At 35.2% G+C, this 16,165-nt stretch overlaps 1 protein-coding gene and 1 pseudogene across 2 annotated transcripts in view; both read left to right on the forward strand.

The window, feature by feature from the left end:
* SMCHD1 (structural maintenance of chromosomes flexible hinge domain containing 1) overlaps positions 1-16,165 on the forward strand; it is a 148,451-nt gene that overhangs the window by 105,227 nt on the left and 27,059 nt on the right. Inside the window, exons 35-42 of one of the 2 annotated variants that reach the window (XM_007974511.3) lie at positions 186-273; positions 1,639-1,770; positions 3,164-3,316; positions 9,158-9,284; positions 9,449-9,568; positions 10,977-11,062; positions 11,698-11,820; positions 15,130-15,320. In XM_007974511.3, coding sequence (XP_007972702.3) covers positions 186-273; positions 1,639-1,770; positions 3,164-3,316; positions 9,158-9,284; positions 9,449-9,568; positions 10,977-11,062; positions 11,698-11,820; positions 15,130-15,320 — 1,020 coding nt within the window. The remainder of the gene's footprint in view (positions 1-185; positions 274-1,638; positions 1,771-3,163; positions 3,317-9,157; positions 9,285-9,448; positions 9,569-10,976; positions 11,063-11,697; positions 11,821-15,129; positions 15,321-16,165) is intronic. The other variant, XM_037982471.2, reaches the window with a different exon arrangement.
* LOC119618705 (small nucleolar RNA U13) lies at positions 14,254-14,371 on the forward strand (annotated as a pseudogene).

Below are 16,165 nucleotides of genomic sequence, written 5' to 3' on the forward strand. Positions count from 1 at the left end.
CAGGTAAGAGGAACCTCGGAATTAGCAAGAAATATTTGTTGAATGAATGAAGGTCAATATAGTGTTAGTAGTTCTATTCTTCCTACTCATTTATTTTTGTGGAAAGAACAGAGATGTTGACTCTTTGAATTCCTTCCCCCTCTATACAAACATTGTCAGTAATCTTAACTTTCTTTTAAATTTAGGGATAAAGTAATTCCTAATAAAGTGGGGACATATTGTATCCAGTTTGGTTTTATGATGGATAAAACAAATATTCTCAACAGTGAACAGGTTTGCTTACTTTTTTAATATACCACAGTTAGCTTTACATTTTCTTTTTTTTCCCCTTGGTTCTGCATTAAATGAAATAGCTTCATGTTTTCTCATTTAGTTTATGAATGAAATATTTTGTTTAAAAGTGATTATTGGATGTGAAATATAAATAATTCAATTTTCAAGAAAATTAGTATAGAATATGTTTAAATTTGTCCAATAATTTGACCTGTTACAGGAGTCACATTTCCATTTCTCTTTATATCAAAGACTCAGCATTTTAGTGTGTAGTGTCATAAAGTTGCTCATATCAACCATGCATGGAAAATATTAGTAACATTTCACACAGCCATAACAGAGAGCGAAATTATATCCTTTGCAGCAGCATGGATGTGGATAGAGGCCATTATCCCAAGTAAATTAACTAAGAAACCAAAAACCCAATACTGCATGTTTTCCCTTACAAGTGGGAGCTAAACATTGGGTACACACGGACACAAAGATGGGAACAGTGAACGCTGGGGATTGCAAAAGAGGGGAGAGAGGGAGGTGGGCAAGAGTTGAAAAAATACCTATTAGGTACTATGTTTGCTACTTGGGTGACGGGATCATTAGAAGCCCAAACCTCAGCATCCTGCAATAATACTCATGTAACACACTTGCACATACACCCCCTGAATCTAAGATAAAATTTTTTAAATAATAAAAGTTAGAAATTAAAAATAAATAGTATTTCAGTTATTAGGATTCTGGATAGTGATATTCAAGTTAGTTTAAATATACATCATCTACATTTAATACTGTTGGTATAGGCTAGGTGCGGTGGCTTACGCCTATAATCCCAGCACTTTGGGAGGCTGAGGCGGGCAGATCACTTGAGATCAGGAGTTCGAGACCAGCCTGGCCAATAGGGTGAAACCCCGCCTCTACTAAAAATACAAAAATCAGCTGGGCGTGGTGGGCACACACCTGTAGTCCCAGCTGTTCAGGAGGTTGAGGCAGGAGAATCGCTTGAACCTCGGAGGTGGAGGTTGCAGTGGGCAGAGATCATGGCCACTGCAGTCCAGCCTGGGTGTCACAGTGAGACTCTGTCTCAAAAAAACAAACAACTGTTGATATACTAATTTTTTTTAATTACCTATGTTTTTTAATACCTCTAAGTTTGTTCTTAGAGATGGCTGTAAACATCCAAAAATTAACCTGACCTAACTTTTATGCTGAATTTTAAAAGCAAATTGATTACTTTTAAAAGATTAATAGAAATAAATTTTAGAAGGTAACATTTAATTTTATTTAGTATGTGCCATTGTTATGTCTTCCCTTCCTCTTAAATACTGAAGCATCAATATATTGTTAATCAGAATGTCTCTTTTATTTTTTAAGGTTATAGTTGAAGTCCTGCCTAATCAACCTGTGAAGTTAGTACCTAAAATTAAACCACCTACACCAGCTGTTTCTAATGTTCGCTCAGTTGCCAGTAGGACCTTGGTCAGAGATCTACATCTTAGTATCACGGTAATGTTTGTTTTCTTCCAAAACTACAAAGGGTAACAAGAAAAATTATCTTTGATTTTAGGGTACAAAATTATTTTTGTGGATTCTGTCAATTACTCTGATTAAGGTTATAGAGAAAACTTGTGCAGATGAATTAAATATTTGTAAATATCTTTGAATACAAATAGAGAATATATAACATTATACATAAAATGAATTCAGATATACTAAGCAGAACTGACTCAAAATGCAGAAATCTTAATCTGCCTACCTTTTTTTTGAGACAGGGTCTTGTTCTGTCACCCAGTCTAGAGTGCCGTGGCACAATCATAGCACACTGCAGCCTCAAGCAATCCTCCCACCTCAGCGTCCTGGGAAGCTGGGACCACAGTTGCACAGCACCACACCTGGCTAGTTTTAAATTTTTTTCTGTGGGGTTTTGCTGTGTTGCCGAGGCTGGTCTTGAAATCCCGACCTCATGTTATTCTCCTGCCTCAGTCTTCCAAAGTGCTGGGATTACAGCTGTGAACCACCACACCCAGCTGCTACCTTTTCTAATACATACCTTTACTCACCTTTTTCGTGTATCTATCACGAATGAGTGTGAACTGTATTGACTCTTCAATGTCCAGTTCACTGAGGGGACAGAAGGACATGAGTTTTTTGTTTTCTTTTTTTTGAAGTGATCTGCTCTGATGACTGCTCATAGTTAAGAAAGAAAGAAAATCACAGCTCCTCCGAGGCTGCTGATTTCATGAAGCGTAAGCAGCAACACAGCTGTCAAAAATACCAACAAAAACATGTAAAACACAGTAGTGGGACTGCACCTGTATGGAAAATTTGGTTGGTGGGATACTTACCTACTTCCAGTTTATTTTCCTGTTTTAGATGATTGGTTATTCTTCCCCAGACATCTCTTCTTTTCCCAAAACATCTTGTTGGGGTCAATAGTGCCATAGAATTACTCCAAGAGTCTTTGAATCTCATATAAGCACCAAACATTGTGTGAAATACATATAGGCCTATTGGTTTTCAAATGTATACAGATGCTGCTGGTGTTAATAAAATAATTAAAGTCACTACAAGTTTATAATAACTTTTTATTAATCACTTTTCACATCAGTAGGTGCTAAAAGTATATGAAAAGGTGATATTTTAAAATGGGAGTCTTTGTAATTTAGTAAGGTAGGAACTGTTGTATTAGGTGGAAGTCTCTTGTTCTTTTATAGTTTCTGGAACTATTTCTTGCCTGTGGAACACTCAAACTTAGAACTGAATTCTGTGCTTAGATTAAGAAAGATACAGATAATTTAATGTTGGGGGCTCTATGTCTTATTTCTGATTTGTACATGCTCTTCTCTGGGTTTACTCTTCTGATCATTTTCTCTGATTGTTTTCCATTTTTTGTTTTAAGGATGACTACAACAACCATACTGGAATTGATTTGGTTGGCACTATAATAGCCACCATTAAAGGCTCTAATGAGGAAGATACTGATACCCCACTGTTTATCGGGAAAGTTAGAACACTTGAATTCCCCTTTGTGAATGGTTCAGCTGAAATCGTGGTAAATTTTTTATATCTTTTGGTAGATAGGATTTCTGTATTTAATGTTTTTAACCACCATATTAAGACACCTTTTTTTTTTGTATAGCTATGAAGATGTTCTAATCATAGCACTAAATTGGAAAGTCAGCTGAAATATTTTCTGATTTTGCTATTACAAATTGAACCCAGGATCTTTATAAGTAAGACTCCCATTTTTCCTATGGGATGACAGCTTTTTCTGATTCTAGTTCTTTTTAACTTTAGTGACAATGCGTGATATTTTATGTTTCATTGAAAAGCTGCCATTATGTGGCTAGAAACAAAAAATGTAGCCCAGGTAAATTTTAACTAAACAACTTATATTTGTTACTCATTTTTTTCTAAAATGAAAATAGTTTTATTTGTATTTTAAAAATACACAATGCAAGAACTTCCATAAATAATCAAGATATTGTCACCTGTCAGAGATAATAGATGATTAGCAATTTCGTATTACCTTCCGGAGTTTTAGCATATACACTAATGCTGCCTGCATACCATGTGTGTATATGATTTATATACATGTTCGGAGGGTGTAAAATTTCATTAATAGAATTGTGCCTTTATAAAAATCTTTTCTGGTTTAACATCTGTAATATATTCTCAGTAAAAGTAAGCCTACATCATCATTGTACATTAATGACCACCATTTATTTGATCAATCCTTAGTGAAATTTAGTTATTTTCTAAAGTTTGTTTTTATCAACAGTGCTTCCATTAGCTTTCTTCTATGTACAGTCAGCCCCCCATATCCGTGGGTTTCACATCTGTAGATTCAAAAATAATTGGGAAAAAAATTTCATCTGTACTGAATACATACAGATATTTTTCTTGTCAGTATTCTATAAACAATACAACAACCATTTTCATAGCGTTTTATTAGTTATTACTAGTAATCTAGGGATGATTCAAAGTATATGAAGTATGTGCATAGGCTATATGCAAATACTACACCATTTTATATCAGGGACGTGAGTGTGCGTGGATTTGAGTATCTGTGGGAGTCCTGGAACTAGTACCCCACAGATACCAAGGGATGACTATATATCTTTTTGTATATATTATTTCTTTAAGAAATTACTAGAAGCAGAATGTGTTAGAGATAGGATATGCATATTTTAAACCTTTTGGTAGTTATTGCCAATTGCTCTTCAGTTTATATTCCTGCCAGAAGTATATGTCCATCTTACTCATATTAGCAACACTATATATGTGAGCAGTTTTAAAAATTCTAACCAAATATCTAATTAAAAATTTATTTTTGTCACTACTAAGGTTGAACATTTTTTGGCTTTAATCTTTCTAAGATTGTTTACTGACCATTTCTTTTTGAAATTTCATTTTTTTCTTAAAAACATTAGTGCTCTTTTATTAAGTATTAAGTACTTTTTCCTGAGGTGTTTTTTTTGTTTTGTTTTGTTTTCAGAACTTTCCTTTCTTTATATTGGAGGGGCAGATCATATTCACAGTGCTATCTCTGATATCCTTTCTTTAATTTTTGATATATCTGGATTTCATTGACCCTTTTTCAAATCCATTAATTTTCTTGATATCTTTATAAGTAATTCTAACAGTACTAATAGATATGAAATGTTACCTTTTCTTGTATTTTTGTTGTTCATTTCTGTGTCTAACTCATTGCAACATCACATTGTTTCAGTAAAATTAGGCTTATACCGTAGGAGCCTGCAAGCTGTATCTCGCCTGAAGACTTGTCAGTTGGTCTGGCAGTGGCTGACCAATACAGCATTTTCATTTTAATTAATTTCCAACATTTAAAGTTCTGGAGTTCTTAAATAAAACTCTGCATTTCTAATTTACTTGGTAAAATCTAAAGATCTGGCAACACTGGGTGAGGATTGTCTTAGCCAACTGTGTGTTTACCCTGAACAGTGACTGCTCCTCTCAGTGCATCTGGTTTCCAGTCAGCGACTTCCATGCCACTTCTTTTCATTTATTGACATTGAGGACATATGTATTTATCACTTATATTCACACTTGTTCTTATTATAGTAGAGAATAAAGTAAAATTTTCTTGTGCTCTAACAAAAATTAGGTAATGAAAGCCACATTGAAAAACAAAGGGGAGTGGGGAGACATACTTAACATGCAGAGTGGGTTTGTATTGGAAGAAGACATCTAGTCCACTTTACCTGTTTTCCTATTTAGCTATGTCCAGTTTTCTTTTTTTTTTTGAGACAGAGTCTGGCTCTGTCGCCCAGGCTGGAGTGCAGTGGCCGGATCTCAGCTCACTGCAAGCTCCGCCTCCCGGGTTTACGCCATTCTCCTGCCTCAGCCTCCGGAGTAGCTGGGACTACAGGCGCCCGCCACCTCGCCCGGCTAGTTTTTTGTATTTTTAGTAGAGACGGGGTTTCACCGTGTTCGCCAGGATGGTCTCGATCTCCTGACCTCGTGATCCGCCCGTCTCGGCCTCCCAAAGTGCTGGGATTACAGGCTTGAGCCACCGCGCCCGGCCTAGCTATGTCCAGTTTTCTTGGCCCCCTTGTAGTCATTTGAAATTGGTAAGCCTGCTGTATATACTCCTGAGATTCAGACAGAGATTTGGTTATTCCCCAGCAGCTGTATATAAAAATCTCTTCACATCATGCATGTAAATGTACTCTAACCACTAGAGGTCCCTGATATCTCACTGAATAAATAGAAAACTCAAGTCCTTCTTGGTTCCTGCCTCACATATTGATTTAGTATGTCTGGAGCAGGGCTCTAAAATCTGATTTTTAACAAGCAGGCGATTCTTAACAAGCAGGTGATTCTTATCATTAGGGAAGTTTAGGAAACACTGGTCCAGAGCACAAACAGTATTTGTAAATGTTCCACATTATTGCTTTGTGTAAAGTTACAATCTAAATTTGTAGTTGCTCAAGTTTGTTAATTGTGCTATTCAGATTCACTGTATTATTTGCCTACATGAGCTGGACGTTTCTGATGGCAGTGTCTTAAGTTTCATTCTGGTATGCATTTGTTTGTTTCTTATATGCCAAATTTCCGTTTATACTTGGATCCAGTTTGGGACTCTTCAGTTCTCTTCATTTCTGTTATTCTGTTTATGCTTTTTTCTTGGTAGGTATGCATCAGGGATTAAAAACTGTAAAACTTTGAGATAGGAGATTCCTCTTTAAACAAGACAAAAAGGAAAAGATTATATTTAACTACATTAAAAGTTACACTTTCTGCAGGGCACAGTAGCTCATGCCTATAACCTTAACACTTTGGGAGGCCAAGGTGGAAGGATTGCTGGAGCCCAGGAATTCAAGACCAGCTTGGGCAACATGGCAAAATCCCATCTCTACAAAAAATAGCCACACATGGTCACACACGCCTATAGCCACAGCTACTCATGTGGCTGAGGTGGGAAGATAGCTTAAGCCTGGGAGGTTGAGACTACAGTGAGCCATGATTATGCTACTGTACTCCAGCCTGGGTGACAGAGCAAGACCCTGTCTCAAAAAAAAAAAAAAAGGTTACACTTTATGTACTGTAAGCATATCTTAAACAGAATTAAAAGAAACAGTGACAGTATGTTGATAATTGTTGACACTGGATGATCAGATTTATTACCTGATTCTGTATTAGAAAAAACAGTCTTTAAGATAGCCAATTGAGGAGAAATACCAATTTTGCTATATGCAGTCATGTCATCACTTAATGATGGGCATACGTTCTAAGAAATATATCATCAGGTGATTTCATTGTTGTGCAACTATCATAGAGTATACTTAAACCTAGGTGATATAGCCTACTATACACCTGGGCTGTATGTCATAACCTATTTCCTTTTTTTTTTTTTTGAGACAGAGTGTCGCTCTGTCACCCAGGCTGGAGTGCATTGGTGCACTCTTGGCTCACTGCAGCCTCCGCCTCCTGCGTCCAAACAATCCTCCCACCTCAGCGTTCTGAGTAGCTGGGACTATAGGCACATGCCTACCACACCCAGCTGATTTTTGTATTTTCAGTAGAGACAGGGTTTCACCACGTTGGCCAGGTTGGTCTCAAACTCTGACCTCAGACGATCCACCCACCTCAGCCTCCCAAAGTGCTGGGATTGTAGGCATGAGCCACCACGCCCAGCAGCGTAACCTGTTTCTCCTAGACTACAAACCTGTACAGTATGTGACTATACTGAACACTGTAGGTAATTTTAATATAATAGTATTTGTGTATCTAAACATAGAAAAGGTATAGTAAAATGCAGTATTATAATCTTTTGGGACCACCATTGTACATGTGGTCCTTTGTTAATGAAATGTTGTTATGTGGTGCATGACTGTGTTAGATACATATAATTAGAGGACTGATATATTGAACAGATTTCTAAAACCTCCTAAGGAACTACTTGCAAATCAATAAAAAAAAAAAGACAAACCAGTAGAAAAATAAATGGGCAAAGAATATGAGCAGGCAATTAATGGAAAAGAAAATATAAATAACCTGTAAACATAAGAAGCATGATTTCAATACCACTCAGGGGAGATATTAGTTAAAAAAAAAATGACTGGTTGCTTTTTAATTCTCCTTTTTAGAAAAAAATATATGATTGATATTAAATGTTGGCCAGCATAAGGGGAATTTGGCAGTCCCATACACTGCTGGTGAGAGGATAAATTGATACAACTTCTTATGAGGGAAATTTGATACTTACCTTTTAAAATAAACTTGTACTTCTCATTATTCATCCCAGAAAACACATTTGCAGAGAAACATTTGGAGATATATTTTTGCTATATTATAGATAATTGTTTAAAAATTGTAAACGTACTAAATATTCACCACCCGATGAATGAGTAGTCTAGTATAATGTACTATGCATAAATTTTAAATTGTTATCTATACATTCACATGAATTGATCAAATCGAGTGCTGAAATCAAGTTGCTAAAGTATAAAGTATATGTTACTTATTTTTAAAATGCAAACAGTATTTTTTAAATACATGTTTGCATTTGTGTAAGTCTGTTGAAAACCACATTCAGAAACTGGCGATTGGTTTAATGGTGGGCTTGTATTCTATATTCTTTGGGAAAAAGTCTGTGAGCTATAATTTATAATTTTATTTCATGGATTGACCTACAGTGTCATATTGATTTAGATTTTTTAAAAATACTGCTTCTTTGTAAATTGTATTGTTATAGTCTAAACAAAAACAGCTGCTGTCATTGTTTCCCATAGAATTGTGTGGAAATAAATCATTTCAGATAAAAATATATTTGTGTCATTTACTAGTTATATGTTATGGTCTTAAAGTATATCAAAAGGTTTTTTGTCCATTAATGAGAAAAACACAATTTAAAAAATCTTTAGAGCTTTTCAAAATCTCTTGTTCTGTCACCTGGGACTTTGATGGGTCTATTTCCATGGTAACAGCTGTAACTTAAACTCAGCATTGGGCTTTGTGATTGTTTTTATAACTTTCACACTATCAGCTGTTTCATGCTGCTTTCAATTTAGAGGTTAGAATCAAGAAGATTTTACAGGTCAAAACTGTAAGCAGCCATCATTATTTCTAATGTGAAGGAAATAACTTTTTCTTGAAATTTTTTATTATATATAATTTTCACATAAGCTGTTTATTGATACGATCATTTGGCTTTCAAACCAATACCAGAAGGTAACATGTTTTATGTCTTGGGTAGTGGTGGGTGGTGATGATGGTTTAATGGAATCTTAAGGATCAGTCTATGCCTTTGGCCTTTAAAATTAACCACTTAACTTGAAAACAGAGCATAATGAGTTATGTAACATTTTTATGTTGAAAGATTTCTTTTTAAATCTTGTTTTCCCCTTTTGTTTGTTTATATGTACAGAGTCTGGTGCTGGCAGAAAGTAGTCCTGGAAGGGATAGTACTGAATATTTTATTGTATTTGAGCCCCGGCTACCACTTTTATCAAGAACCTTAGAACCATATATCCTACCATTCATGTTTTACAATGGTAAGTTTCTAGGAAATAAATGGCTAAACTCCATTGTTAGTGATACTTTAGATAACCTTGTTTTGCTTTCCATTAACATGGTGTTTATTAGCTATTTAATCACATCATGACATATTTTAGAAAAGTCAGTTTTTACATTAAATTATCTCAATTTTTTTTCTTAGATGTTAAGAAGCAGCAACAAATGGCAGCACTTACAAAAGAAAAGGACCAATTATCTCAGTCTATTATTATGTATAAAAGTTTATTTGAAGCCAGCCAACAGCTTCTTAATGAAATGAAATGTAAGTCATTTTGTATTCAAGACAAAAATTATGCTTTGGGGAATGATGAGGCAGGAGGTGAAATCATGATACACAAACATGCTTCCACTTTCCTAAACCACAAGTAAAATGCAGAATGTTGCAGAAAGGTGGTAATGATGGTTGATACTGTCATTGAGAATTCTTAAGATGAAGTATGTCTTATTTTAAATAAATTTGTATCCTGCTTACTTATAAAAAATTGACACATTCTGTTAGGAATGTGGACCTGTGGAAAATTTAAGGCTTTCTACATAATAATAATGTTTATATTTAGCTCTGGCTTCTGGCAAAAGATACTGGATAATATCACCAAGGGAGTGATGTGTAATGTAATTTTTCATTTGACTAATGAGCTGTATGTGTTTTACTTCAAACATCTGCAGTTTGTCATACTATGGAGGTATCTGGGGCAGCACACACTGATACTGAAATATGTAAATTATTCTTGAGTCACTTCACAGAACATTTGCTGCAGTTTTTTTGTTTTTGTTTTTGTTTTTTGAGACACAGTCTCACTCTGTCACCCAGACTGGAGTGCAGTGGTGTGATCTTACTCACTGCACCCTGCGCCTCCCAGATTCAAGTGATTCTCGTGCCTCAGCCTCCCAAGTAGCTAGGATTACAGGCACGCACCACCACGCCTGGCTGATTTTTGTATTTTTAGTAGAGACAGGATTTCACCATGTTGGCCAGGCTGGTCTTACCTCAAGTGATCCGCCCACTTTGGCACCCCAAAGTGCTAGGATTACAGGTGTGAGCCACCACACCCAGCCTACGTTTGCTGCAATTCTTAATAATGTTTCATATAATTGAAAGACATTTTCTGAGTTGTGCTCTATCATCTCTTCCCTTTTCATTTGTCATATTTTTTTGCTAAAGTTTTTGACTTTGTGTTAGTTATTTTGATCAAGTTAACCAAGAAATATTTACTGCTTGCCTCAAAGTACTCACTTTCATGTATGCCTGTACAAGATCAAGGATATTTAGAATATAATAGGAGCTAAATCTAGTAATGAGATAATATGTCATTTGTGTAGCACTAAAAATTGTTTTTATAAAGTCTTTCTTTGTTCGAGAACAACCTTGTGCAATTATGTATAAATTATGTATACTCGTTAATGAAGTCACTTATCCAAGATTACTAGGAGTTTGCAGTATATCATATCTCCCTTTAGTTGCATTAATTTTGTTTTCTCATTTTTGTGTATCAGAATTGAGACTTAAGATGTATAGTTTAATTTTGAATTTCTAAAATGGTCACCTATCAGTTTTCATTTTAGCAACAGACATTAAAAGGAAAAAATGAAAGGAATTTAAAAATATTTTCCAAAAACTATGATTTGAGGGCTATCAGAAATTGATGCAAGTTTTTTGTTTTTAATTTTAGGTCAAGTTGAAGAAGCAAGATTAAAAGAGGCCCAATTGCGAAATGAACTAAAAATACATAATATTGACATTCCTACAACACAACAGGTACAGTTTCCAAGTATATGTGAAAGATTTTTTATTAAAGTCCATTCTACAATATGCAGTTTTTATTAGGAATTCTATGAGTATTGTTTTAGGGTACAAGGACGTGTGCATTATAGTCTAGTCACTAGACATTAAAAATGACTAACAAAAGATAGAGTGCTCTATTCAAAGAAATTGCAATTTGTATTTTTAATGTAATGACACCAATAAATGCAGTTAATAATATATCAGTTCAAGTACTGCTTTGAAAAGGGTACATAACCAGTACACGTGGTAAACAAAATAAGAGAAAATAAAAAGCAATCTAGATTTTTAAAATTTATATTCTTTTATATGTGTAACTCGGATTCAAAGAGAAGTCCTATTATAGGTAGTGTATATCTTCACTAAGATTTTTAAAAATTCAGTGAAGTGGGAACTTTATATTACTATAATCATGGTTTTTAAAATTGTGTTTTCTTCGTGTGTGTGTGTTTTCTGATAGTTTGTCTTTTTTTTTTTTTTTTTAATAATGCCTACTTACCAACTTTATATTCTTGAGTTATCTAAATTGTTAATTTTTCTCCACTGTCATTATGGGCTGCCTGGTTCAAGAGTAATTGGTCTTGTAGTTAATTTTTCTTTATAAATTATAGGTGCCACACATTGAAGCGCTTCTGAAAAGAAAGCTATCAGAACAGGAAGAACTGAAGAAAAAACCTAGAAGATCATGTACTCTTCCAAACTATACTAAAGGCAGTGGGGATGTTTTGGGAAAGGTTTGTGTTTATTAAGCCTTTGGAGAGGCAGTACATTTTATTATCTTGTTTGTTTAAAATGGGTCTTCTAAAAGTGACAAAAAAGTGTCAGGTTCTTTGTAATTTACTTCTTTCCAATAAAGTACCTGCTCTCATTATTGCAGTAGGGATTTGGTAGAGTTTAAAACTGAAATCTGTAATATTACTATTGAGGGCTGTGGCAGAAGTTGTTAAGATGTATTAGTTCAAGGCTTATTGTTTACTTAGAGATGCTTTCATGTCATGCAGCTCTTTTTTTGGAGGGGGAGACAGTCTGTCACCCAGGCTGGAGTGCAGTGGTAAGACTATGGCTCAGTGCTCCCTCCACCTCCTGGGCTCAAGCGATCTTCCTGCCTCAGCCCCCCAAGTAGCTGTGACTACAGGCGTGTGCCACCGTGCCCAGCTAAAACCGAGGTCAAGTAACTTGCTCAGAGTTGCACAGCTAGCAAGTGGCAGAGCCAGGGGTGAAACCCCAGGTAGTCTGACTCTGGAGTCTTTGGTTATTGCCTGTGCATGTATATTCTACTTTTATAACCACCATATGAACTATTATTGGTAGTATTTCTCATTTATACATGAAGAAATTGAAATTCAGGGAGCTCAAATAACTTGTTAAAATATAGTTAAAGGCAGAGCTTAGATGTGACTCAAGGTCTCTCTGACTCTAAAATCTGTGGTAGTTTATTTTATATGCCTTCACAAATACACTGCCCACTGAAAATAGGGGGTAATGTGTAGCAGTGTTTATGACCAAAACCATGTACATTATTATTCAAACCTCAGATTTGCAAATTGAAAAATTGAATTTAAATTTAAATTAAATATAAATTTATACATTACAAAACAAGTTGCTAATATACAATGTTTTAAAATGTTATTCTTTAGAACCAATTTTTAGAAAAAAGCAGTTCTTTGATCCTAAGCATATAAATATATGGTTTCCACATTTTAATAGTCCATCCAATACAAAATTCTTGCACAATATGTAAAATTTTTATCAACATATAAATTTTAGCAAGAGAAATGTATTTTAAAGTCTCCTTTTTAAATATTTCCCATTGCATGTCTTGAAAATCTGGGGGAAATCTTTGCAATTTCATTTTACATAGTTTCTCTTTTGTCCCCTCAGAAGTACAAACCCTACCCTAACCAGTAGGAGAAAACTTTGCAATCCTTCCATGTCATCCTTAGTCTTTTCCCTTGCTTCTTTAAAAGATACTCTTCCTGGCATTTATTATAAAACTAAAATAGTCCAGGCGCAGTGGCTCGCACCTGTAATCCCAACATTTTGGGAGGCCAAGACGGGCGCATTATCTGAAATCAGGAGTTTGAGACCAGCCTGGCCAACCTGGTGAAACCCCGTGTCTAATAAATACAAAAAATAGCCAGGTATGGTGGCATGTGCCTGTAATCACAGCTACTCAGTAGACTGAGGCAGAAGAATTGTTTGAATCTGGGAGGCAGAGGTTGCAGTGAGCCGAGATCATGCCACTGCACTCCAGCCTGGGCGACAGAGCGAGACTCTGTCTCAAAAAAATTTAAAAACCCTGGAATAAATAATCGTAGAAATATAGTAGGAACAAGGGGAGGCTTTTTTCCCCCAAACTTCAAAATGTATTTGAATACCTCAAGTAACTTAGATATTTTATACATTTCTTCCTCAATTCCTAATATCTTGAAATCCCATCTCTAAATGAGGAAGATTTAGTAGCAATTTTTTTTTTGTTCAGTTAAACATATTATGGTTATAATTAACATGCCCCTCTAAATAGGTTTTATGATAGTATCATGGTATTTCTTTTACAAAACACATCTAAATGTCACAAGTAAGCCATTTCTTCTTCTTACATTTCATTTGCCTCTACTAATTCTTTCTCCATTGGCTAGAACATTGTTTTCATTTACATGTACTAATTTTTTTGCATGTTCATACTAACTTCTAGAGAATTAGAATATAAGGATAGATGTTAGGATGTGTTTTGTTTATTGGCTTTTTTTTGAGACACGATCTCACTCCTGTCGCCCAGCCTGGAGTTCAGTGATGCATCTCGGCTCACTGCAGCCTGGACTTCCTGAGCTCAGGTCATCCTCCCACCTCAGCACCCCAGTAGCTGGGACTACAGTTTCATGCCACCATGCCCCCCTAATTTTTTGTATTTTTAGTGGAGATGGGGTTTTGTGATGTTGCTCAGGCTGGTCTCAAACTCCTGGGCTCAAGCAGTCAGCCTGCCTCAACTCCCAAAGTGTTAGTAATACAGGCGTGGGTCACCATGTCCAGCCTGATGTTTCTAAAAGTGACACACAGTGTTCTTATTGCTAGGGCAGATTTGTGCTACCAGATCAAGTAAGATGAAAGGGTAGACACCACCATCCTAGCACAATGAATTAGGCTTTGATACTGGCCACAATAGTCCAATCTTGGTGGACTTGACTTTGAACAAGAATGCTTGTTGATGATTGGGTGTTCACGCACATGTGTGAAATATGCCACCGTTGAACCTTGTTACACTGTTGGCACATTACCTGTCTGATCTGAGGGAAAGAAAAAGAATACTTGTGTCTGAAGCAAGGATTTGTAATTTTTTATTTATTCTAAGCTCCAAAGTATTGTTCCTAGAAACAGAAACAAAAGAAACAATTCTTTTTTTTTTTTTGGAGACAGGTTCTTGCTCTGTCAGACTGTAGTGCAGTGGCATGATCTCGGCTCACTGCAGCCTCTACCTCCTGGGCTCAAGTTATCCTCCTTCCTCAGCCTCCTGAGTAGCAGAAGAAACAATTCCTATTTGTGATGTTCAGATTTGTTTTCTGAAAGGAATACTGTAATATTGGAGTAAAGAATTTACTTAGAAGGGAAGGGCATATTAACTATATGTTTAATTGAACTGCATTATTTTATGTGTATATTATTTAAGTGTACTTTATGATTATTTTACCAAGAAGACAGATCCCATTTATAGAGTGTTAAAATGTGAAAAAAGTATATATTACTAGCAAATAAAATTTCTAATTATTTCATCCCTGAGCGGTCTGAAAAGGAAAAATTCCTAATATTTTTATTTGCTTATTTGCAACTTTACTGGAGTTTAATCTTTAGAAAAAATTTTTTTAATTTAATAGCAGAATAGAATGTTTAATATTTCAAGTTAAGTTTTTAACAACTAGACAATTTATTTTTAATTCATGTGTTTCAGAAAAGTTTTTGTTACCTAGGCTTGGGCTTTTAAAGTAATATCAAATTTTTATAAATGGATTTTATATTTTTTAACTTGATTTTATGAAAATGGGTTGTAGATTGCACATCTAGCACAAATTGAAGATGATAGAGCTGCGATGGTTATTTCTTGGCATCTGGCAAGTGACATGGACTGTGTAGTCACCCTAACCACTGATGCTGCACGTCGTATCTATGATGAAACCCAAGGTCGTCAGCAGGTGTTGCCCCTTGATTCTATTTATAAGAAGACTCTTCCAGATTGGAAAAGGTTAGAAAAAAGTGAAAGTAATGGTTTTTTCTGAAATATATTTTCTGTTTTTTTATCAAAGCCTTGAATTTAAAAATGATTTATTTAAAAGATATCTAAAACAGAGAATTGACTTGAATTATCTACATTATTTTTGTCTTCATCACAAATGGGCATTTTTCATTACATATGCTGGCTATGTTTTATTTGCCAATTAAATGTTATTTATATATGTAATGTATACACACAAAGACATACATTACATGTATATGTAATGTATACACACAAGACATAAAAAATACAAAGACATAAAATTTTTTTTTTAATTTTTTAATTTTTATTTTTTGAGATGCAGTCTTGCTCTGTCAGCCAGGCTGGGCGTGATCACAACTCAGTGCAGCCTCAACCTCCCTGGATTCAAACTACCGTCGCACCTCAGCTTCCCAAGTAGCTGGGACTACAGGTGCATGCCAGCATGCCCAGCTAAATTTTTTTTTTTTTTTTTTTTTTTTGCTATATTGCCCAGGCTGGTCTCAAACTTTTGGGCTCAAGCAGTCCTCCCACCTCAGTTTCCCATACTGCTAGGATTACAGGTGTGAATCACTGCATCCAGGCCCTTTTTTATATTTTATGTGTACTCTGATTAGGCCTACTTTTAAAAATGCACCTAAAGACAGGAAGGAAATACTAACAAAAAAATAAATAAAAATGTATAACAGAATATTGGTCAGTATTTTCTCAGATTGCTAAACAAAGCTTTTCACGGCCTGTAATTGCATAGGAATGGGGACTTGAAGGAGAATGGGATCTCATTAAAAGTCTACTATGTCAGTAAACTTGTTATTTCATCTTATAAATCTAAAAAT

This window comes from Chlorocebus sabaeus, chromosome 18 (assembly GCF_047675955.1).
Source record: "Chlorocebus sabaeus isolate Y175 chromosome 18, mChlSab1.0.hap1, whole genome shotgun sequence".
NCBI lineage: Eukaryota > Metazoa > Chordata > Mammalia > Primates > Cercopithecidae > Chlorocebus > Chlorocebus sabaeus.